The following is a 25572-nucleotide window of genomic DNA, read 5'->3' on the forward strand; positions in this document are numbered from 1 at the left end:
AGAAAGAATGAAAAAAAGATTGGTTTGGGATTAGATCAAGCAACCACATGTTTCTTAAAAAAAAAAAAAAAAAAAAAGGAGAAAACTCTCATGGACCCTACCTTTTCCCCTAAGTCATTTATTTGCTCCTCACTTTCAATATAATGTGTCAGGCCTCTGCTAAATACTGGGTCCCCAATCACCATTTGAATATTCCAGATTTGGCATTTTACTCTATCAATCAACAAACATTTAGAAAGCACTTGGGAAATATATTAATGTCTAATAATGGAATCAGGAAGCTAAAACCTCAACAGTAGTAGTAATAATATGCAATATTACCTGAAAAACCTAATATAGAATGCAAATTGTTATTAATGCACAATTAATAACATTGTTAATTATTGTTAAGGAAAATTAATAATCATTAATCATAATGTAAAATGTCAGTTGATTATGGAAGAGAAGCATTTATGTTTAGACTTTAAAAGTTGGGGAGAGGATCAAGCTACTGTGAAAGTCTCTTGGACTGTGTATGATCTTAGATATTAGCATAGTCTTGACATCTCAAGTAGGGTAAGCCTACAAGGTACAAAGTAAGAGATAACTTCTCTCTTTACCAAAATAAACAAACTTCCCTGTGTGCAATGTCACCATTCTGACCCTCACAAAAACCCAAAGTTAAAAAAGGAGGGCGGATGTCACTTATGGAGACTCCTTACCGGGTTGGGGTAGTTGTTAGCGTAGCAAACCACAAGGTGCACCCTGTATGATTCCTCAGAGCAAAGGGGACAAATGGCTGCCGGCGTTTGGGGGTTTTCATTTCTGTGATGGGAAAATCAAGGAAGGTCATTAGCAAAGCCATACTCAAGGACATCAAAGAATCTCCCCAGACTAAATGGTGCTGGCGCCCAAAAATAAACGCTGCACAAACCAAATGAAGGCAGAGAAAACAGAAAAATAACCCCAAGAAAAGGTGTACATAACCAAAATGAACTGGAAACAGATGGCATCAGACACTGATTCATTCAAAACATGATTTGCTATTTACTATGCAGCATATGGCAGGAAGGCAAAAGAGAATTCTTTGCAGCATGGTATAGAAAAAAAAGGTTGCCAAATTTATAATTGAAGACTTGAGTTGAAATCCTGATCCTTCTTATTTGTCCCAGCGGCCTTGGACAGATCACCTTAACTATTGTTTCCACACTTGTGAAGTGAAGATGCTAGACTAGATCTCTAAGGTCTCTTTTAATTCCAAATCACCTACACTTGTAAATTCACCTCAAATATCAACATGGAGCACAGCATGCATCAGTATCCACTCTGTCTTAATCATACTACTGAGCTAAGTTTAACTTAGACCTCTGAAAAACAAACTTCAGGTGATAACGCCTTTGGAAGCAAGAAAATTAAATCCCAAAAAAGATGTGTAAATAGCCAAATGAAGTGGGAAAAGCCTATATCAGACAATGATCCATTTAAAACCTGGTTCAAAAGCCATGATTCAAATAGGCCATTAATAGAGAAATATTCCTCCTCATTGCTGTGACAATGCATTCCCAGCATGTGCCCAATGAATGACAAATAACTTTGTGTGTCAGGAAAACTAAACAAAACAGAATAGTAATGAATTTGCTCTGCTATTTCCTTCTTCTCAAAGAACACAAGACCATTTTAAAGGGATATTTTCAGTTGCCCTATGTCATGGACACTACTATTCTTTTCTATATATACATACACACTGTTCCAGATGCTAAGGAGAATACAGAAGTAATAATATAAGAAACTATTTCTGGATTCAAAGACCCTATGATCCAGTTAGGAAGGCCATATTCACACACAAGAAATGATTAGATAATTACAAACTGCAGCTTGTATAGTCAATCACCAATTTACAAATGAATGGGATTACAATAGTTCCTTTGTAAGTTGGCTGTTTGGAAGATATTTTTCTCACAGAAAATTTTATAAAAGCTAATTTGGTTCCATGGGCAATGACAAAAACCCCATGTGATGATAGTACTAACAGCAAATTGACCTTAAACACAAAAATGATAATGTTTCTAGAAGAACAATCTTCAGAGGACTAAATTGGGATGTCACGAACATATTTCCCAGCTCTACCATAAGGACAGGAAAGTCACTATCTCCCATCTCTCCAACCATTAGGTAATGATAGAGGGTAGCTATGTCTTGGCCGGGTATATGGTGAGTATTGAGGATTGGTGGTGAGAGTCCAGGATCGGGGGCACAGGAATAGGAAAGGAAGATAGGGATGGTACCAGTAAGAAACCTGTCCTCTCTATTAAGGATATTCAACCAGCAGGGTTAAGTATCTTTCAGAACTGTTATAGAAAACTCTGGAGGGGAGGAGGAGGAGGTATATAAGAACTATTGCTGGTCTTGTCCCTATCATCATTATTTTCTCTGCTTCCCAGACTGGTATAAGTATTAATTAATAGCAGTATAGAGGGCCCCAACTCCTTTTAAAAAACTTTTTGGCAGAGATGCTGATGACAAAATGGAGAACAGCAAAAACAAATTTAGTTGAATTTCCCCTCCTCTTCAGCTCTCTCTGAAAAGAATAAACACACACACACCCTAACCCTACTTGGATTTACAGCTACAGTGGACAAAATGGTTTTGGGAAGTAGCAGCAAACTGACTAAGGAGGACTAAAGCCAAATAAAATCTACTTTATAGAACCATGTTTTTGCAGATGATGCAAGCTGAAGAACGATCTCCAGCTCAGGAAGGTTTTTACTGCCTTCCAAGTGAGGCATGGGGGTGGTTTCATAAAGGGCTAATGGGAAGAAGATATTACTGCGATTTGAAAAGCAATAACTTATTATCCTTTTTTATCATCAAATATTTTCAGAAGTTAATACAGTAAGTGTTTCTAGACAAGCACTTTCAGGTTAGAGCAACCCTTTGTTTTGACAACCACCAGAGCTCATCAGGTTCCAATGTGCAGTAAAATGCTAAAAACTTAAAATCTCCAGTGGATAACACTTAACCTCCTGTCTCTCTTATACAATTTCTCCATCATTTATTCAGTCGATCATTTCTGAGAACCTCGGCTATTTCTAAAGACAGAAACATATAGGGGTGTGTGTGTGTGTGTGTGTGTGTGTGTGTGTGTGTTTAAATTAATAGTCGATGAGACATAAAGCATAAAGCTAAGCCTTACAAGAGCAGATGGGGAGTGAAAATTTTAACAGCCACTCGAAGGGCAAACAGAACAGATTGTGGAAATTTGAAAGGCCCTTTCCACTCCATGATTGGAGTAAGAAACCAGCATTTATACAATAAGGGATCCAGCAGGAAAAGAACCCAGATGTGCTTTCATATCCCACTGTGAGCCAGACTACAAGTTTCCATTTGCAAATTATATTTAATAAAAAAAAAAATGTGGCAAATGACTTTGATCACTATGTTATAATGAACAAAACATTAGGAACCTTTACATTCAAGAGTATTTGGTTTTAACTCGGAGGTTCCACTTCACATTCATCAGATTGGCTAACTTGGCAAAAAAATGAAAATGACAAATATTGAAGGGGTTATGGGAAAAGACACATTCTGGAAAACAATTTGGAACTATGCCTCAAAAGCTATTAAACTGTGCATACCTTTTGCCCCAGGAACATAACTACTAGATTTATTCCCCAAAGAAAGCAAAGGAGGAAAAGGACCCAAAAAAATATTTCTAGCAACTCATATTGCAGTAGCAAAGAATTGGAAACTGAGAGATGCCAATAAATTGGAGACTAGCTGAACAAGTTATAGCAGCGTGATGGAATACTATTGTGCAATAAGAAATGGTAAAGGGGATGGCTTTAGAGGAACCTGACAAGCCTTTTAAAAACTGATGCAAAGTGAAGGAAGCAGAACCAGAACAATTTAAACAATAAAAACCATATTAAATCAATCAACTTCACAAGACTTGGGAATTCTGATCAGTACAATGACCCATAATGACTTCAGAGGAATCATGATGAAACAGGCTACCTACCTCCTGATAGAGAAGGGTTGTATTCAAGAGTAAAAATTGAGATTTTTTTTTTTTTTTGGACATGATCACTGGAAAGAATTTGTTTCTTGCTTGACTGTATTATGTTTGTAAGAGGGGCTTTGGTTTTCTTACTTTCTCAATGGGGAGGGGAGGAAAAGTGGAGAAAAGGTTTTTTTTTAAGTAATTTTTTAAAAAGTACTAGGTTTTACAAATTAAAAAAAGGCACACTGCCTAAGTCACAAAACTTCCCATATTTGTCAGACATTCACTTACCCAATGAGAAAACCACTGATTGCACATGCTACATGCCTAAAACCTACACCAGGGAGAAGCCAAACTGACCAAATAGCTTTCACATTATGTCCCAAAATAAACAGAGTCTGGATTGTAGCCACGCAACAGAAGAAAGAAATTTTGAAGGCCACCAAAGAGAATGGCTTCCCTTGATGGTTTTAGAAAATTTGCCTCGAGGGACCACAATCTCTTCAGAAAAGAGAGAAAGCTTCAAGTTAGTCACATCTTAGTTTGCCTTCACTTGGCTACAACTTGAAAAATGACTTCCCCTTTGGACTTATTTCAAATAATTAATTCAAGCTGTTATAAACAAAGCCCAAGTTTTCTACTCTGTAGATAGTTTGTAACAAAAAGAACAGTGGAGTAGAAGTTAAAAGACCCGAAGTCTAAGCTCTCCTTCTTCTATAAATATTGATGTACGTATAGGTCTTTCCTCCCCCCCTCCCCGCTCTTTTTTAATCTCTTTTGGGTCACAAACCTAATAGTGGAATTGTTTGGTTAGAGTGTACAGAGGGTTTTACAGATCTTTGAGCTCTTTGGAATAGTTCTAAATTGCTCTAAAAAATGGGTGAATCAGTTCACAACTCCACAAAGAGTGCATTAATGTCTCATTTTTTCCATATCCCTTCCACCATTTGTCATTTTCCTTTTCTGTCCTATTAGCCAATTTGGTAGGTAAGAGGGTAGTATCTCAGAATTGTTCCAATTTGCATTTTTCCAAGCAATGTGAATTAAGAGCATTTTTTCATCTGGCTATAGATAGCTTGGATTACTTCGTCTGAAAACTGTTTCTAAGTTTTGATGATTTATCACTTGGGGAATGGCTCTTATTTTTATAAGTTTGACTCAGTTTTATCATGTGTTTGAGAAATGAAGCCTTCATCAAGAAGAACTTGCTTCAAATTTTTTTTCATACTTATTATTTTTAACTGTATTTCCCATTCATCCTATTTCCACCCCCCCACTTATTCTATTCTCTCTCCTTTTACCCTGTCTCTCCTCATAAGTGTTTTGCTTCTGAAAACTCCCCACTCCAAATCTGCCCTCCTTTCTCTCAATCTCCTACATTTCTCTTATTCCCTTCACCTCCTACTTTCCTGTAGAGTAAAAAATTTTTTCTTGCTTCTTTAATTGCAGATAATTTACTCCGTTACCTTTCCCTTTCCTTTTCTCACCACTACATTCCTTTCTCATCACTTAATTTTATTTTTTTAGATATAATCCTTTCATATTCAACTCACTCCTGTGTTCTCTGTCTACATATACTCTTTATATATAATATTCTCTATATACACTCTAATTGCCCCAATAATGAGAAAGTTCTTATGAATTACAAGTATCTTCCCATATAGGTATATAAACAGTAAACTGTAAATATAAACTGAAAATATAAATGTAATCTTATTAAGATTATTAAGTCCCTTTTGATTTCCATTTCCTGTTTCCCTTTTTATGTTTTTATTAAGTCTTCTATTTGAATAGCAAATTTTCTATTCAGCTCTGGTCATCTCATTAAGAATGCTTGAAAATCCTCTGTTTCAGTAAATGTCTATTATCCCCCCTGAATGATTACACTCAGTTTTGCTGGGTAGGTGATTCTTGGCTGTAACCAGTGGTTCTCCAGAATATCATATTCCAAGATCTCTGATACATTTTTGTAGAAGTTGCTACATTGCTCTCATCTGGTGCAGCAGTAGGTAGAGAATCAACTCTGGAGTCAGAAGAACTTAAACTCAAATCTGGCCTTAGATACTTAATACTTACTAGCTGTGGGACCCTGGGCAAGTCACTTAACTGCAATTGCCTCTCAAAAACAAAACAAAACAAAACAAAACAAAACAAAACAGTAAATTGCTTTCATTCTACTAACTATATAATAAACTCTTTGAATATGAGCTTCTTCATCTATAATAATCTCTGTCCAAACTATCTATTTCTAAAGGTTTTTGCAAGAATGAAATGAAACAAAGTAGAAAATATCTTGAAAAGGATGCAATGAGGTACAAATGTCAAAGTATTTATTTAATTAAAATCCTTTTTCCCTCTCTTGATAAAAATGCTCATAAAATAACCCATAGCTCTGCCACCATTTCATTGATACCTCTGTCTTTACAAACCTGTGTAGATTCTTCCTGAGCTGCTTGGTTTATAAAATCAACCGTATCATAGAGGAAGCTGCAATTAAGACAACTCACTTCAACCAATGAAGAAATGACATATTGGTATTCTGATATCCTAATTTTTATGGTCTTTCAATACTCTACCTAGACAGCCAACACCTCCTCCCCCTTTTCTCTCTCAGGAAATAATAGAGTCATAGGCCGAAATGATGAACATTTTCTCTTCTATTTTTTTTTTACCAAGTGTACCTAATTCAAAACCATAAGAAATTTTTATCTTAGTAATACTATGAGGATTTTAAAATATATCATGTTCCAGAAATTCCTTTGCATTTCTTTAAGAATAAACATTTACCAAGTGTTTCATAAATAAAGAGATCTGTAATGTTGGTTTGTGGAAGAATTTTCCCATCATTTGTGAGCCTTTCACTATGAAAAATGGCCATCAACTAACACAATATTTCTTTTTGTGTAATGTCACAACTGCCAAACACTGGCAGAAAGGAGTTTTGCTTTCTTACCTTTCACCAGTAGGGAAAAGAGAATGGAAAAAATACAATAACAGAACCAATACTAGATTTATTTCTAATGTTGTCAAATGTTCTTACTGTTCTTGCTAAAATTAAATAATCACATGTAATTATTTATTTATTTAGGGTCATTGAGCAAGACATTCCATAAGACCATAGCAGCCATGCATTCCCTCCCTCAGCTGTACTGTACCTCTAGCATAGATCTGGTGCTCTAGGTTAGTCAGACTGGCTGTACTCCTAGTCCTAAGGTAGACAAGGGGTAGGCCTGGTAGACAGGAAAGACAAAGTTAGCAGATAAGGAAAGAGACAGAAAACAGGCAGATTCACCTCCATCACTTATACATGTGTAAATAGAGAACTTTGCACAAACAAGGCAGGCAGCATGCAGGTGGGCAGTGACTAAAAACACACTAAGCAAAGAGATCATGATGTTTCTTTTTTTTCAAGAGTAAGCTACTTTCCATTGGTACAGAAATTCTATCATGTTAAGCAGCATTCTTTCCCTCAGAATCAGGGAAAGAAAAATTATTTAATATATCCTTAAACTGAAGCCTTTTAAAGGTTCTGAATTTGAAAGTGGGCATATACTTAGATAGCATAGCAAAGTTACTTTAAAAATCTATTTTAAAAAAAAGAGATGGTATTGAAGATAGCTTCATTTAAATTCAGAAAAAGAAGACAGTGTCTCCAAAACTGAGTCAAAAAAGCCAAGATATTTCCTATATACAGTTTTTGTTAATGAGTTGCCTCACTTTGATGGCTTTGAAAAATCTTAATTTTTATGCATTTTAAAAAATTCAAATTGGAGATCTTTATCCATATTGTCATTAGCTCCAAAATCCATCAACTCTACAAAGCCCAATGATTCATTCCTCAGAATCCACGACTTTACTAATAAATAAAGTCAATAATTATGCTTAAAATCATACCAAAGTTTTCCTATGCACTACTCAAATTCATCCAAGAAATTAGCATGTCTAATACATCATGTTTCATGTCAAGAATATGAATTTCAAGGGCTCCAATTTCTAGTCTGATTTTAGTCATTTATGTCTATTTCAATTTATTAGAAACAACTTTTTATCACATTATCTGTAGATTCTGATCAATCTAATAATAAGAATTTTAGTAGATTTATTAAAAGCTTTCTATTCAATTAGGGGACAAGGAGGAAAGAAAAAGGTGTAAACATTTTTATATGCTTTTAAAGATGTTTTTATAAAGAAAAAGATGGGCTGTATCTCTATAAATCTAAGAAACTATGACCTAGAACTAAGTAACTTTGCACAATGCTTCTTCAAGGCCATTTAACACATATATGTCCTCTTTGGTTAACTATTAAAAAGGACATGAATTGTTGCCTCTTCAAGATAATGAAGATTCAGCAGGCTTGTGGCTATACTTACTACTGGCTTAGGAATAAAGATTCCTCCAATGAACAAGTGTCATTACGAAAATGTTGCCTTGCCTATACCACAAATTCTAGAGGTTGCTTGAAGTCTTCTGGATAGACTGCTACTTTTCCAGGCACATATATCGAAAATTTGGAGGAACAGACAGAGAAGTGAAACCGACAACATTTTAGAAGGGTCTGGCTCCTGAAACAATAACCTTGTGACTCTCGGAAGCAGCTCATTGGGAATGTCAAGAACAATCATAGCTATATTTCTTTGCCTCTCCCTACTAGAAGTATAAGGAAGACAGAAAAAGGCCACATGCACACCCTGAGGAGAGAGGAGCCAGTTCAAACACTTTAGATACTTAAAAAAGCCCATCTGCCTATAACATGTTTTCAGACCAGATGGATTATTTCTGAAGTATTCATAGGCTATGTGAAGTCCAGCCAAGAAATGTAATCACAGAGACTTCCCGAAAGAAAATGAGACTTAAAGGGCTGGGACAGAGCTGAATTTGGATGACAATTAGTTATGAAACTGTTGTTCACCATCCTAGTCTTCAACTCTTAGAAAAACAAAGCTCAAAGTGAGGCAACAATGAGGAAAGAAAATATAATTATCAAAGAATATGATGAGATTACTACATATATATTCAGAAGGATACACACATAATTCTTGAGATTCTTTGTGGACACATTGTGGCCATTTATGTACTTCATCCTTAATATGCCACAAACTCCCAACTTTTTAGTACTTATGTCCAAGTCATCACTTTCTTTATCAAGGAAAATTAAATAGAGTTTCCAATGAAGTTTTAAAATAATCATGCATTTACTCCACAGGAAAAGCATTGTTTCAAAGCATAAAACAATTTTCTAAATGTTGATTGTGCTAAACTTTTAGAAATATCAGTTTATAACATTATATGTATCAGAATGTATTGAAGATTTGTGTGCCTTCACTTCCATGAGAACATTTTGTGCTAGAAATCTCAGTTGCAGATTTATTAATTACAGAGTATGGGTAATATTTCCTGTAGATTCTAGCATGAAGGTTGACAATTATGTTTGAATTCCTCAATGAAACAATGGACTATTAAGTCAAGCGTGACTTAAACATTCATATGTAAAATAAACATCTTACTTTGTCCGAAGCATGGAGGATCCACAGAAGAGCCCATCCAACTTTCTGATTTGGCTATATCCATTTCCTTGTCCTGTTTACAATAATCTGCCATCCATGATTCTTTGGTACTTACATACTGATCTAGAAAGAATCACCCAAAGATAAAAATAGAGACAGGTGAGATTGTGAAGGTAAAAATTAAAATCAGGAACAAAATACTAAAATATAAATAAAGTCAGCTAAATGACCAAAAAGCCTTTTATGAGAACTGTTTTACTATTCTGCCTCAGAGCAAAGCAGTATTACTGCTAATAGATTAATCTAGAGCTAAAACTAAGAGCTCCTGATACCTACTAAACTACAATAATTTACTGCAAAAGTCAAAATGAGAACAATCATTTTTTCTCCCTCCTCAAAACGGCTAGAGTTTCCCTTCCTTCCATCTTCTCTTTTTCAGATTTTCAGTCCAACTAACACAGGTACTTTTCACAATATTTCAAATACAATTAGAGGAATAAAAGGATTATCACCCAAATGCCAATAAAAACCTTATTCATATGGGAACAATTTCATATTTATTAAGACCTTAGTTACAAATATATATGACCAAAAGTCAGTCCTCAATAGCTAAGTGATCAGAGGTAAAAAATAAACATTTCTTAAAAGAACAACTATTAGCAAACCACATCAAAGATTGCTATAAATTACTAGTGATAAGGGAAATGAAAATCAAAACAATTGCAAGGTTTCATTTCACACTCAGCAAAATAGGTAAATATGGGAAAAGTAGTAGTAGTTAATAGAATAACCATGAAAGGGCAGACATACCAAAGAACATGTTGGTAGAAGTATGAACTATTTCAACTATTCTGGAAAGCAATTTGGAATTATGCTAAAAAAAAAAAATGACTAAAATGTCCACTGATTCAAAGCTCCCATTTCTATGTATATTCTTCAAGGAGGTGAAGGAAAGAAAATTCGCACATCTATCAAAATATTCATAGAAACAATTTTTGTAGAGTCAAAGATCTGGAAACAAAGTAGATGCTCTTTGATGAGGGAATGTCTAAACAAATCATGGTATACAAATTAAAAGAATATTGCTCAGCTAAGAGAAACACTGATTATGAAGAATTCAGAAAAGCATGGGAAGACTAATATGAAGAGATACAAAGTGAAGTTAAGCAGAACTAGGAAAACTGTACACGACTGCAACAATGTAAATGGAAAGAAAAAAATTAAGGTGAACATCAACAGATAATAATAAAGAATTAGTTGCTCACAGGAAAAGATTTTTAAAAAGGCTTCACACTCCTCTGTACAGGCAGGGGACTAGGACTTCAAAATATCTTATATACTGTCAGGCACAGCTATGTTGGCTGGTTATTCCCAACTAATTTTTTTTTCATATATTTTTCATGATTCTCAGATTAGCTGGCTAATAAATTAGGATAGAGGGGACAGATATATATAGAAATTAAAATATATAAAGACAAAATAACTCAATAATAATTGCAAAATTGCAAAAATTTGCAAAGCCCTTCACAATTATCTCGTTAGATCCTCATAACACATCCCAGGAAGGTAGATGTTGTTATCATCCCCATTTTACATATAAGGAAATCGAAAGAGATAGGTTAAATGACTTGCCCTAAATCATACAACTAATAAGTGTCTAAGACAACTTTTCTGACACCAAGTCTAGCATTCTATCCATTTTATAGATAGCTGCCTCTTGATTTTTAAAGACTTTAGCAATTATAAAATTCTACAAAATATCAACATAATCTTTGTGCAGAGATACATATCAACACAGATGATATTCTAGTAAACAGTAGGTTTAGGATAAATGATGATCACTCCTGAATGAAAAAATGAGTTTTAAAATAAAATGCCATTTTCCAATACAATTTATTGTGCATTAATTGTAAAAATATCTTGTCACCCAGTGACATTTTAGTAGCTCGAAGAAAGAAAAACATGTGCTAAGTGGTCAAGAGGGCATGATTAAGTCTTGTCAAAATGTCAGGGTTTTTTTTGCTTTTCATTTCCAAAATATATGAATAGTTTTCATCATTCACCCCTGCAAAACCTTGTGCTACAGATTTTTTCCACTCCCTTCCCTTTCACCTCCTCTCCAATAGAGCAAATATTCTAATAAATGCTAACCATGTGCAGTTCTCCTATACATATTTCTACATTTATCATGCTGCATAAGAAAAATCAGATCAAAAGGGGAAAAAATGAGAAAGAAAACAACAAAAAAGTGAAAAAAACATGCTGTGAATCATACTCAGTCCCCAGGCGTAAATGGTTCTCGTCATCACAAGACCATTGGAACTGGCCTGAATCATCTCATTGTTGAAGAGAGCCACAGCCATCAGAATTGATCATTGTATAATCTTATTGCTATGTACACTGATCTGGTTCTGCTCAATTCACTTAGATCAGTTCACATAAGTCTTTCTAGGCCTTTCTGAAATCATTCCTGCTGGTCATTTCTTACAGAACAATAATATTCCATAACATCATAGACCATAACTTATTCAGCCATTCTCCAACTGATGGGCATCCACTCAATTTCCAGTTTCTGGCCACTACAAAAAGAACTACTACAAACATTTTTGCACATTTCTGATTCCATAAGACAAGAAAAGGTGGGCCCTTTTCCCTCCTTCATGATCTCTTTGGGATACAGACCCAGTAGAGACACTGCTGGATCAAAGGGTATGCACAGTTTGATAGCCCTTTGGGTATAGTTCCATACTGCTCCCCAGAATGGTTGAATCAGTTTAGGACTCCATCAAAAATGTATTAGTGTCTCAGTTTTTCCACATCACATCCAACAGTGTCAGTTATTTCTAAGTGGCTTGAAAATTCACTATCCTTCTAGAAAAAGTATTCCTTAGTAAAGAAAAATCTATGCAGTTTATTTAACCATTTGGATCAAAAGACCCTTGGTCTAATTTCAAACATCCATATATATTCCCTTTTTTCTTGATATGGTGTAGGGTATGACAGTGCTTTATAGCATATTTAACCCATCACCACAACTCCTAAAAGATTTTACAAACCTGAAAAATGAGACATGCTCTTAAACATAACCAGTATTTAAGGTTGCCTTATGCATAAAACAAAGACATTCCTGGATTCTACTTTCTACACAGAGAAGAAAGGTTACCAACATTATAACCATGAAGCTAGAAACAGAGAATATGTGCTTCTAATTTACCATCATCTTAAACTACAACCAAGTCTCAAAATAGGCCAAGAAGCCTTGTAAACACAGAACTCTTGAGTCAGAGCTCCCAAAACCAAGGTGACTTTAAGGATTAAGACAAAACAATATATGAAAGGGAATGACATAGGCAGTTTATCTTGCTACACAGAAAACAAAACCAAACAAATATCGTACCGAAACTTTTGTGTCATTTGGGGAGGGGAAGCAGAGAATGATGATTGCCAAGAACCAAGGAGGAAATGGTGCCAAGGTGGCAAACCTCTCCCCCCCCCCAAACCAAACATTCTCCCAAATACATCTAGAAAATGGCTGAATCCTGATTAAAGAAATGCAAGAAAAAGTCATTGTGTCATTTTTCCTGCCCAAGTTAGCATCGGGGAATACACTGAAAATTCTGTGGTCACAGAGGATGGGATCTGACCGAGACTGTGTCAGGGCAGAAAGACCTCCCAGGCCCAGACTGGGGCAAACTCATGTAGGGGGTAGGAACAATTACGTTCACTGCCCAGCGTCTGGTTCCAGTTCCACTTCCAGCACAGACTCAAAGGATCAATACCCAGGGATGGCACTCCAGGATAGGAGGCATCAGCCCATGTACTAAAAAAGGAAGTTCAGAGGCAAACAACAGCAGTGTGGCTCAGGACTCAGAGCAAAGAAGGGTCTCAGTTCCAGCTCCTAGCCTTGAATAAAGCCCACCAAGGAATAATCAGGGAAGGAATCGCAGGCTAAAGGGAAACCTGTCTGTCCCTTTGAAACCAACAGTTTCCCAGCTGGCTATTAGGGGCTGAGTCCAAGAGCAGTTTACTGCTATTCAGTGCAAACCCAGATCAGGAACTTATAGAACTCAAAATAGATCAGATTTTGTCTTGGATCAAACCACTTGGGTTTGCAGGTCTCAGCCTGAGCTTTTCCTGAGAACCTAGAACAATGCAATACTCAATAGCTCCAAGAAAACAACAGCAGAACCAGACAAGACCTTCCTTCCAGAAGAGCAGAGACTCTAGTCCTAACATTAAATCCAAAGTCAGAAAAACAGCTGGAAAATTGGACAGCAAAAAAAGAATCCAACTATAAAAGACTATAATGATGACAGGGACACAAGGACACATAAACCCAGATGAAAGAATTATTCTAAAATATCTACACGCAAAGCTTCCCAAAAAAGCATAACTTGAATTCTTGGAAGAGATGAAGCAAGAGTTGGTCTTATTTGTTTGTTTTTAAAGAGAGTTTTTTTAAATGTCATTAATCAATAAAATGAAAACACTAGAGGAAAAAATTGGAAATTAAATAAGAACTATGGAAGAAGGAATTAGAAAGGAAATTAACAGCTTGATCCTTGAGATATGACCCTGCCCAAGCAACAAACTAGCTAAAAATTAAAATGGACCAAATAAAAACTAATGATTTCATAAGACAAGAAGATATATTAAAACAAAGTTTAAAAAAAGAAGAACAAGAGGAAGAGGAGTGAGAGGGAGAGGAGGAAAAGAAGGAAAGGGAGGAGCAAGGCCAATGCAACTAACCTGGAAAATAAGTTCAGGAGAAAGTTTAAATTCATTAGACTGCCTGAAAGCCTTGAAAAAAAAAAAAAAAAGAAGAAGGCCTAGTTCAAGAAATCTTAAAACAAAGTTCTCCAGGCTTTTCAGAACAGGAGGGAAAAGCAGAAACAGGAAGAATCCACAGGTCTCCTTCTAAAAGAAATCCCAAACTAAAACTCATGAGAACACAGTCCAGGTCAAAGGGGGAAAAAAAAAAAAACTACAAGCAACCAGAAAAAAGGAATTTAAGTACCAAAGAGTCACAATCAGGATCACACAGGATTTAGCTTCTACCAACATAAAGAAACAGAGAGCTTGGAATACAATATTCTACAAAGACAAAAGATAGAGGCTTAAAGCTAAGAATAATTTATCCAGCAAAATGAAGTGTAATTATATGGGGAGAAATGGACATTTAATGAAATAAGAGCAAGTATTCCTGACAAAAAGAAATGCTATTGTTCCAGGCCTCCCGATTGGTTCCTAGTCTCTGAAAGAAAGTAGAAATGCCATTCCATTACGAACCAATCTGCTGCCTTTGGGGTAAAGGAAGAAAATGTCAAACCACTACGCCAGATCTCCTGCTTTGTTTCCTGTGTCTCTTAGGAAGAGATGAAACACTATTTTATCAAGCACCAGACTCCCTCCTTCTCAAGAAGAAAAAAAAAGCTATTCCAACAAGTCTTCAACCTGATCTACTGCTTTGGAAAAAGGGGAGTAATACCTATTGCTTCAGTTCCTAGTCATTATCTCCTCACCCTAAGGGGGATCATACTAAGATCAAACCCTTATGGACAACCTATCTGAGCTCAGTGATTAACAAACTCCTTCCTGGGCATATCTTCTCCTTCCCAGGGATTCTTAAAGTTCTGCTGACATCATCCAAATCCTGTCCCCCAAACCTCATCTGTTCTTTCCCCTGCCCTTAAATCCTATCTTCTAGCTCCCCAAATATTGTACTTTAAAATTACTCAGCCCTTCCACTAGCCTCCTTGGTAGAGAGGTAAGATGCTTGCTTTCATCTTAAATCGTTTCCTTTCCTTCTCCTTTTATCTTTTGGTACCCACTGAGCCATGGCCCTCTCCCTAGCTTCCCTTTCTTTGCATGTTCACTTATTCTTCCCAACTCACTCTAGACTAAGTGGAAAGTGGGAATATTCCTTTTTTCCTTTACCATTTTTGAGTTCTCACTCTACTACCATCACTTAGCAACTTCTCCTTTGAGATTCCTTAAAGATTCAATCAATCCATATATACCACCCAATTAAAATCTTGATAGTTGTCAACTAATTCAGGGCACTACCCTTCTTTCTTCAATGAGTCTAGTGACTGGTTCACAATGTTTATCTCTTCCCTATCTCATATTAGGGGATTTCAACAAATATTTATATCACCTGAAATGCCCTAACCTAAGAGTTTCTAGCATACATGTTATACATGACAATTCCTCCCTGCCTTAGCCAATGTGATAAGTTATAGTGGAGTTTTGCAGCTTTATGTAGGCTATTACTATAATCAGTTTTGGCAGGAGCATAGGGCAACTGTGCAGAATACTGAAGAGATAGTATAGAACTATAGAAGCTGAAAATGTGATTATCAAGAGGAAATAACTCAATCCATATGGGCATTTGCTCCATAATCTTCTTTTCTTTTTTCTTTTCTTCTGTCCACATAGGCTATCATACTTTTATCTGAGTATACACTAGTCAAAGGAATGTAAATTTTGATAGCTGAAATCTCTCAAGATGAATTGGGGATTACGGGTTACATCTCTTTCTAAAGGACCGTGCCTAAACCCAAATTACTGGCTCTTGCTGATTGGCCAAAGATGGGTTCCAGGCCAAGTTCCACTTGGTCATGTTCGAGCCCTGAATAGCTCAGAGTGAATATAAACAGTAGCTTTCTTCTGTTTTAGCCAGAAACACTGAGGACCTTTTCCCTCCTAAGTTTTTTTTTTTTTTTGAATAGGTAAAAAGGGCCATTCTCTGCCTCATTTCTTACCTAGCCTTAATTACTGATAGAACATTGTTTCAGTTTGACTGTCAAACCGAGATCCGTTAAAGATATTAGCTTAAAAAGGCCAAGGTCTCCCATTAGATTCAGTGCCATCTCCAGGCTATTTGATCCAACTGGCTTTGGAGGAGAATGAGGCTGGTAACTGCATGGCCCATTTGCATGTGATGATATCACCTCTCTGACATCATGGTATTCTTCAAGAATGAAGGAGAATCAACAATAACAACATATCTTTGATCTTAACATTATTGAAAAATGTACCACTTCCCCGTTCACATACTCTGAAATTCCCTTATCTGATCACAATTTTTTGTCTTTTCACCTTTTGCCTTGTAATGCCAAACACTGTTCTTCATCCATACTGTAATCTCTAAGCCTTTGGTCCTTCAGTTCTTTCCCAAATAGTCACTTCCGCATCATCTAAATTCTGCTCCCTTTTCCATCTTGATTCCTTGGATGAATCAGCTTTACTCTCCTCTCAGGCCCTTGGACTCTTATGCTACCACCAAACATATCTAGCCATATCTGTGTCTTGGATCACTCCAACCATCTGCTGCCTTTGCATACACTACTGAATAAAGGTGGAGAAAATCATGAAACTGCTGACTGGGTCCACTACACATTTATGTTGCATAACCTCATTGCTGCTAGTTAATCCTTCTACACATCCCTAATTAATTTGCTAGCCAATTAACAGCTGGCTCTTCCAAACCTTTTCTCTGTCTTGGATGTTCTATCTTTTCCCTCTATACTACTTCACTTGGTAATCTCATCAATGCCCATGGATCCAATAATGATTTCTATGAAGATCATTCTTAAATCTACTTATACAGTTCCAATCTGGAATGGTCTCCTGTCTCCATTTCCATATTCCTGTTGAACATCTCAAACTGGTTGTGCCTATGATAACTTAAACTTCACATGTCCAAAGCAGAATCATCTTGCTCCTCTCTTTCTAACATCTCTCTACTGATGTTGATAATATTAATATAATTAATAATGGGACAGTGAGGTGGTACAATGGATAGAGTGCCAGGCTTGGAGTCAGAAGATCCGAGTTCAAATATGCTTCAGGCACTTCCCAGCTGTGTGACCCTGGACATGTGACTACACCCTGTTTGCCTCAGTTTCCTCATCTATAAATCAGTTGGAGAAGGAAATGGCAGATCACTCTAGTTTCTACCAAAAAAATCTCCAATGGGGTCACAAAGAGTCAGATATGATTAAAGACATAATAACACCACTACCATCTGCCCACTCCTCCAGACTAACCACTTAATATCATCCTTACCTCTTCACTATCTTTCATCTTTCCCCCACATTCAATGTGCTGCCAAGATCTGTCACTTTTACCTCTATAATCGTTCCTGCCATATTCCCCCCTTCTCTCTGCCATCATCCTGGTACAGGACCTCACCACCTCACATCTGGACTATTACAACAGTGTTCTAGTGTCTTTCTGTCACAAGTCTCTACACACACACACACACACACACACACACACGCCCACCTCTGCCACTCAATAAGTTCTAATTGCTTCCTTTCATCTCCAGGATCAAATATAAAAACTTCTAGCTTTAAAAACTCTTCACAATCTCCCCCACTTCCTACCTTTCCAGTATTCTTACAACTCACATCCTTCCACAAACGCTGTCATCAAGTGACATTGGCCTCCTTGCATTTGGAACAAGATATTCCATTTACCAACCAGACATTTTCTCTGGCTATCTTCCAAGCATAGAACACTCTTCTCACCTCTACCTCTGATTTTACTGGTTTTCTTTTAAGTTTCAGCTTCTATAAGAAGCCTTTTGCAAACACCTTTAATTTTAGTGTCTTTCCTCTGCTAATTACTTCTTATTTATGCTATCTACAGCTTGTTTGAACATAGTCTATTGCATGAAATCTTTCTTGTTAGAAGAGCTCTTTGAGGATAAAGACTGCCTTTTGCTTTTCTTTTTATTCTCAGTACTTAGTAGATTATTAACTGACTGAAAAGATCAGAATTAAGTAGAAACTCTGAAGTTCAAATATAGGAGTTACCAAAAAAAAAAAAAAAGCCCAAATCATAAAAAAGATAAACATGAATGAATAACCATAAGGCCCTAAACAAGCACAAACTGCCTGCACTCTTAACATGTGTCCTCCAGTCATCATTAGGGGTCATAGAGAAGGTCTCTTATAAAACAGAAGGCCTGATAGTGGTTCTTCTATTTCTTAATTATAATCTTTAAAAAAAAGAATGGAAAGAGAAATATACATAGGAGAAGGAAAGTTATGAAAAATTATCTCACATAATCAAGATTCACAAGTAGAAATCTGTACAAAGAGGAAGGATGAAGCAACTAACGCCTGAATTTCAGCATCATCTGCAATGGTTAAGGGAAAAAATACATAAAGACACATATGGAATTGGGTACAGAAACAGATTTCAGTCAATAGACAAATAGGAAGAAGAGAAATGAGATGAAAGAACAGGGAATAAGAGGAAGAATACATTAAGGGAAGAATTAGGCCTAAGCAAAATAAGCTCTAAACATGTAAGAAAATATAGCTCTTTTAGAGTAGCAATAAATGGAAATTTGAGACAGTGTCCATGAAGTGGGGAATGGCTGAATGTGTTATGATTGTGATAAAGAAATGATGAAGGGAATGATTTCAATAAATATATGAACTGATGCAGAGCATAGCAAGCAGAACCAGGAAAAGTTTACACAATGAAAAAAAAAAAGTAAAGAGAAACAACTTTGAAAGATTTAGGAACTCTGATCAAATTAATGACCAACTATGATTCCAGAGGAGCAAAAACAGAATATGCTATTCACTTCCTGAAAGAGAGGTGAAAGATTAAGAGTACAGAATGAGACACAAATATAGATTTCCTTTTAGACACAATCAAGGAAGAAATCTGTTTTCCATTGACTGTGTATGTTTAGAAAGAGGGTTTTTCTTTACTCTTCATGGGGGGAAGGAGATGAGTTAGAAGGACAGAAGGCAAATTTTTCCTGACCAAAAAGAATAAAATTTAACCAAAAAAAAAAAAAAGCAAGCTGGCTCCTTTCTATGTAGTCAGCTATGAGAACAATGAAACAAAACAAAACAAAATATGACAACAGTAGATTACCATCAACCTGAGCAATAACTATTTCTTTGAAAGGGGGGGTTATTCTGGATGACCTAGACTAATGTTGATATTTAATTCATTTTACTGGGTCTTTGAGACAAAGATGAAAGCAATTTTACAGAACAATGTCAATCTTCTAGATTCTTACCTATCAGTACAGAGGTGATGTTGATATCCAAACGAGGTTGGGCTTTGGCTTGCAATTTCAGTCGTGGAGGATGGAGACGACTGGCTGCCTGTTGTTGCCAGGATACAGAGCATGGCCATGGTTCAATAAATGGCTCCCAGCCTAAAAGAACACAGGAGATATGACATCTGTTCAATAGAAACCAAGAAATTACGGAGGAAAGCTGCTCATGAGTCCTAATGACTGTCTAGCCAGGGTTTAGTAAAATAAAGTTGAGCTGTATAGTTCCAATTTATTACAATGCACCATCTCTGATCACAGAACATCTGCCAGATGGCAAAAAATATCTACTGTATGTATCTACTAGTTACAGAACTACTAATGATCTACTCTGAATGAATTAAAATATCCCAGACTCAAAGTTAGATAAATAAAGCAACTGAGCTATCTATTAAACTAAAAAAAAAAAGTCTTATATTAGCTACTTTCTGAGTGTGTAAACTGGATATATTTGGAAATATTTATATCTTTCCACAAAAATTATTCTTTAATACAAAAAAAAATTATTCTTTAATACAAAAAAAACAAAAAACAAAAAACAATTTACAAACGTGGAGGGGAAAACTACTAGCAGAATTCAATCTAGCAGACATTTTCTAAGTCTTTGTTACACACAAGATGCTATAATGTTAGGTGCCAAGTATAGAAAGAAACAAAGGAACATTTTGTATGAAGCTTCTTTTGGAGAAATACAACAAATATGCAAAGAAAGTAAAAGTAAGAAATATGGGGAGAGAGAACTAGTAACTGGGAGGAGATAGTAAGAAAGGCTTGACAAAAGCTATGCTAAATTTAAAAGGAAGATAAGGATTCTGACAATGACAGATACAGAGGGAAAGGATTTTAGACATTAGGGATGAGTTGTGAAAATGCAACAAAGCAGGAAATAAGAGTATCAGTTTCAGGAAAAAACCCAGTTTGGTTGAATAGAGACTGCATAAAAAAAAAATAATATAAATAAGGCTTGAATCTAGTTCTATTCAACCTAAAAGCAGCAGTTTCAACCCTTTTCAAATAATTGACTTTAATGGGCTAAGCCGTTTAATGTGGAGCTTAAAAAGTAAATTATTCTCAGAAAAATTATTAGCATGTACCAGCCAGCTCTGAATATAGAAGATAAGAAAATACATGTATCATCCAGTAAAAGGAGGGAAAATTGAACTAATTCTAAGACTCCAAAATAATCATTATAAACACAAGTTCCTTTAGAAAATCTTAGGGTTGAGTCAACATAATACAATCTAATGTAATCAACCCCTACTTTTAGGGATTTCTGGTGGCTTGCAAAAAATTATCTTTCCAAACTCTCCAAAAAGAATATTTAATACCTTAGAAATAATTGCCTTAGAAGAGAAAGAATGCTTTTATGTGTCAGTTCAAAGAGATGTTTTCCTTTTCTGTCAAACCACTCTAGTCTCTCATCCATGAAGAACATATTTCTTTGGAATAACAAATATGTATGTAAACTAAATACAGCACATTAGTATTTCAATATATTTATACATTAAAATGTATATGTGTGTATATATAATACACATTTATATGTATATATAAACATATACATAATACATGTATATAAATACACATACATGTTTGGATCAACGAAAGTGAACTCTATTCAAGCAGAAAGGGCAAAATAGACATGTATATGGTCTCTGTGGCTCTCTACCTTAGAAATTCTGTCATTTAATGGGGAAACAATCAAAATATTTGTCTTTAAGGACTATTATTCAACTAGTATAAACATAAAAAAACAAAAGCTATTCCCAAATAGAGCAGTGATCAAAGGATAGGAAGAAAAAGTTCTTAAAAGAAGAATTGCAAATTATTAACCACCATATGGGAAAATAATCCAAATCACTAATAATAAAAGACATGCACATTGAAACAATTTTTACCTCATATCCAATAAACTGACAAATATGATAATAAATTAAAATGGTCAGTGGTAGAAGAGATATGGCTCACTGATAAACTGATAGTGGAACTGCAAATTGGCTTAATTATTTTAGAAAGCAATGTGTAAATTATGTAAAGAAAGTCACTTAAATGTCCATATTCTCTGATCCAGAGATCCCATGGCCAGCGATATATTTCGAGGAGGTCAATAACAAAAACAAGAGCCCCATTTCAAATTAAGTGTCCATCAATTGGGCAGTTCAACAAACAATGGTATTTATCTATAGTAGAATATTATTACGCAAATAAAAAATAATGTAAAGAATACAGGAAAGCACAGAAAGATTTATTTGAACTCTTGTCAAATGTAAGTAGAATCAAGAAAACAATATAAGCAATGACAATATTACCAATGGAGAGGACAGCAACACAAAACAATAGAAACTGAATACTGTGAAATTACTATGGTCAAGTTTTGCTCCAAAGAAGAGATATGAGAAAGCACCATCCCTGGTTTACAGGAAGCATTTTTACAAATGCTTGTTGACTAAATAGCTACAAAGATAGATTAGGAATATAAAATGCAACAGATTTTTTTTAATATGTTGCTTAGTTTTGTTGAATTTTTTTCTTCTTTTTAAATTCTGTGATGAAAGGCACTTCTCTAGGAGGACAAAGAAAGTTTATGCTGGACAATGTAGATGATATAAAAACAAAAAGTAACAAAAGGTTTTTTTTTTTTTAATTATTAATAAAGACCCAACTAGTAACTAACGAAAGCCATAGTTATGGAGGAAAAAAGAAACAGAAAGACTAACCAGTACAGTTCAGTTTCATATTCCAAGATAAGCCAAACTTTAGAATCAAAACTCCCCAAAAAATCATTCAAGTTTTTTTCAGCTATAAACAGATACATTTTTAAAGATTGATTATTTTCATCCTATATCTTTCTGTAGCTCTGCTTTTTTTTCCCTTTTCCCTTCATTCAAAACAAAATGTATACTGAGTGCAACTAATCCTACTGTGTGTGTGTGTATATATATATTCTGCAAATCCCAGAATTCTCGCTTACCTGACAATGCACGGTTGTAATAATCCCCTGAGAGAGTAAAATGGGCATGACCTTCAGGGCTGGTTCTCACATGCTGCAGAAAATTCAAACCTATAATAAAAGTAACATGACCTTAATGCAATGTCAAAAGAAAAATTGCTAACAATCAGTTTGAAGGAAAAATACAATAAAATCTGACTAAACACCACGAAATTCCATTCTCAAAGGAATCAATTTCATTATGTGTATACTCTACAGAAAATGCCAAATATGTTCCTATAAGAAGAAATATAAATGGCCTAATATCAAACCTAAGCAAAGATAAGGGACATGGGCTACTTTTCAACACACACACACACACACACACACACACACACCACTCTTAAAATCTCAGAGCTGAGGACACAACAGAGGTTCAGCTTTAAAAAAAAAAAAAAAAAGAAAAAGAAAAAGAAAAAGCTATACTCAAACAATCATTTCCATACTATGATCCAAAGCAAAAGGGTGCCTTGGATAACCTAAGAAAAGTGATTTAAGTTTATCAACATGATTTATTGTTTATATTCATGTTAAGAGGACAATGAATATTTATATCAAGTATCAAGACAAGAGAGAGAATTTAGTTCTATTTTTATTTTAACAGGATTAGTAATGATTTGATAGATTAGCAGAAATCAGAAAGAATAATTGAAACTCTAAGACAAAAATATCATAATAGTAGCTTATGGCCAGCATTTATATAGCTCCTTCAGCTTTGCAGAGCATGTTTATATATTATCTCATTTAATCTACACAACAGTCCTGGATGGTAGGTGGTATTTTTATTTCCATTTTACAGATGAGGAAATTAAAGTCAGATTATAAAACTTGCCCAAAGTCATACTGCTATTATATATCTGAATCTAAAATGGAAAATGGGACAATAATATAGTTTCATAATCTTCCAGGAAGTAACCTTATCTTATATAATTTTCTCTATCTTCTTTCTATTAACTATTTTATACTTCCTCTTCTCCCCCCAAAATAATCCCCAAAAGGTCAAACTAAGAGAAGAAGGGAAAGGCAACAACTATCTGCAGAGGTAAAAACTAAAAATGACCTACTAGAGGCTACTGGAGGCTACTGATCTAGAGCAAATAAAATTGATGCTATGTAAACAGTAAAGAAAATATTTTTTTAATTAAGCCATAGATTACAATGTAAAGAAATAAGCTTGTCCAGTGCTTAAAAAACACAAAATCATGAATGCTGACTTTATTCTTTGTGGAATCTGGAGAAAAGGCAAGAAAGAAAAAAAATCACCATGGCCTGATAAAATTCAGTTTGGATTTATAAGCCTATTGTACAAAAATCTAAAAAGTTCCTTCTTAAAGGATAATAGACTCTCTTGGAGATAGTCACAACAATCATGGGTCTTGCTGTAGCTCTTGTGACTAATCTGAGAAGCAAAAGAGCTAACTAGCTATTATAGACAACAAAGATAGTTCTTGGACAACAAGAAGAATTCAATGGTGTTTCCATTAAAACCCAACCAGCATCACTAGTTGTAAATCACTAGCTTAAGTGTGCAATTTCAGCTCAGTCAAAATATTTCCCCCAAAGAATTTTTTCTGGCAATATTCCTAAAAGCTACTGGGTCTCTGGTTAAAATGATGAAAAATTAAGATTAAAAAGACAATAAATTTTAATTTATGTCTGTTGAAGCCTTATTCTAATCTGCATCTGTAAAATCACCATGAAGAATTTCGTGTTCCTCATTCATTTAGCTATTATATTTTATATGATGGTGCACAGAATTCATCTTTTCTAGTATGATGCAAATATATACCCCAGAAGCATGGGCTAAGTCTTACTGATCTTTGAGTTTCCTGAACAGAGATTAAAGTGTATCAAGTGCTTCAAGAAAGGTCAAAGAATTGAACTGAAAGTAAATGATGGAAAGGCATAGCCTCCCTTTAACAGCCTATTTAAAAAAACCTACCGTGACTATATCTCAGAGGAGCAATTTAAAACTAAAAGTTTATTTAAAGAATCTGGTTCATGGGACTATCTTCTGAACTTCCTGTCTTCTGAAAGAAGTTTATAATACTAATGAACTGACAGTGAAATTGTGAACTGATTCAACTATTCTGGTGAACAATTTGGAACTATGTTCCAATCTCTATGAAATTGCACATTCTCTTTGCTCCAGCAATTGTAGTACTAGGTCTGTATCCCAGAGAGAACAAACAAAAAATTTATTTGCATAAAAATGTCAATAGCAGCTCTTTTTAGAGTATCACCTCTATCAAAAAGTTGAAATTAGAGAGGAAGCTCAGTAATTGGAGAATGGCTGAACAAGTAGTGGTATATGTTTGTGACAGAACATAATGATGCTAAAAAATGACAAGCAGGATGGTTTTAGAAAAGTTTGGGAAGATTTATATGAACTGATTCAAAGTGAAGTGAGTAGAAACAGATGATCATTTACACACTAACAGCAATACTACATAATGATCAACTGTGAAATATAACTTAGTTATTCTGATCAAGACAATGATCCAAGATTATTCCAAAAAACTTATAATGAAAAATGCTGTCCACTTCCAGAAAAAGAACTGATGGAGTCTGAATGAATGTCAAAGCATACTTTTTAAACTTTATTGTTGTTCTTTATTTTTTGTCTGAGTTTTCTTTTGCTACTATGGAAATGTTTTGAATGACTGAACATGCATAATCAATATCAAATTGCCTAATTTTTCAAGGGAAAGTAAGAGAATTTGAAAATCAACTGTTTAAGAAACAAATATTAAACAGTTTTCTTTACATGTAACTGAGAAAAAAATTTAATTAGATGTTAAAAAAAAAGGTCACTGAGAATTCAGAATACTACAATCATAAAAGACATATGAGAAGTTGAAAGATCAGGCATTAGCTGCATAGAAGACCTGTTAATGCAGGAGATATTTCATTCAATGAATGAAACTGTCTATTACTATTTAACAGGAAAAGACTAAACAATAAGGAAACCCAAATTTTCTCCTGGAAAAACACACCAAAAAAATGCTA

General features: G+C 35.0%; 1 protein-coding gene across 5 annotated transcripts in view; it reads right to left on the bottom strand.

Annotated features, from left to right (window-relative positions):
* Positions 1 to 25572, bottom strand: part of VPS13D (vacuolar protein sorting 13 homolog D) — a 326196-nt gene that overhangs the window by 204743 nt on the left and 95881 nt on the right. For 4 of the 5 annotated variants that reach the window (XM_031962837.1, XM_031962835.1, XM_031962836.1 and 1 more), the window contains 5 exons: positions 22546 to 22635; positions 19536 to 19676; positions 9485 to 9607; positions 7135 to 7209; positions 702 to 804 (listed from right to left, as the gene is read on the bottom strand). In XM_031962837.1, coding sequence (XP_031818697.1) covers positions 702 to 804; positions 7135 to 7209; positions 9485 to 9607; positions 19536 to 19676; positions 22546 to 22635 — 532 coding nt within the window. The remainder of the gene's footprint in view (positions 1 to 701; positions 805 to 7134; positions 7210 to 9484; positions 9608 to 19535; positions 19677 to 22545; positions 22636 to 25572) is intronic. The other variant, XM_031962838.1, reaches the window with a different exon arrangement.

Source organism: Sarcophilus harrisii, chromosome 3 (assembly GCF_902635505.1).
Source record: "Sarcophilus harrisii chromosome 3, mSarHar1.11, whole genome shotgun sequence".
NCBI lineage: Eukaryota > Metazoa > Chordata > Mammalia > Dasyuromorphia > Dasyuridae > Sarcophilus > Sarcophilus harrisii.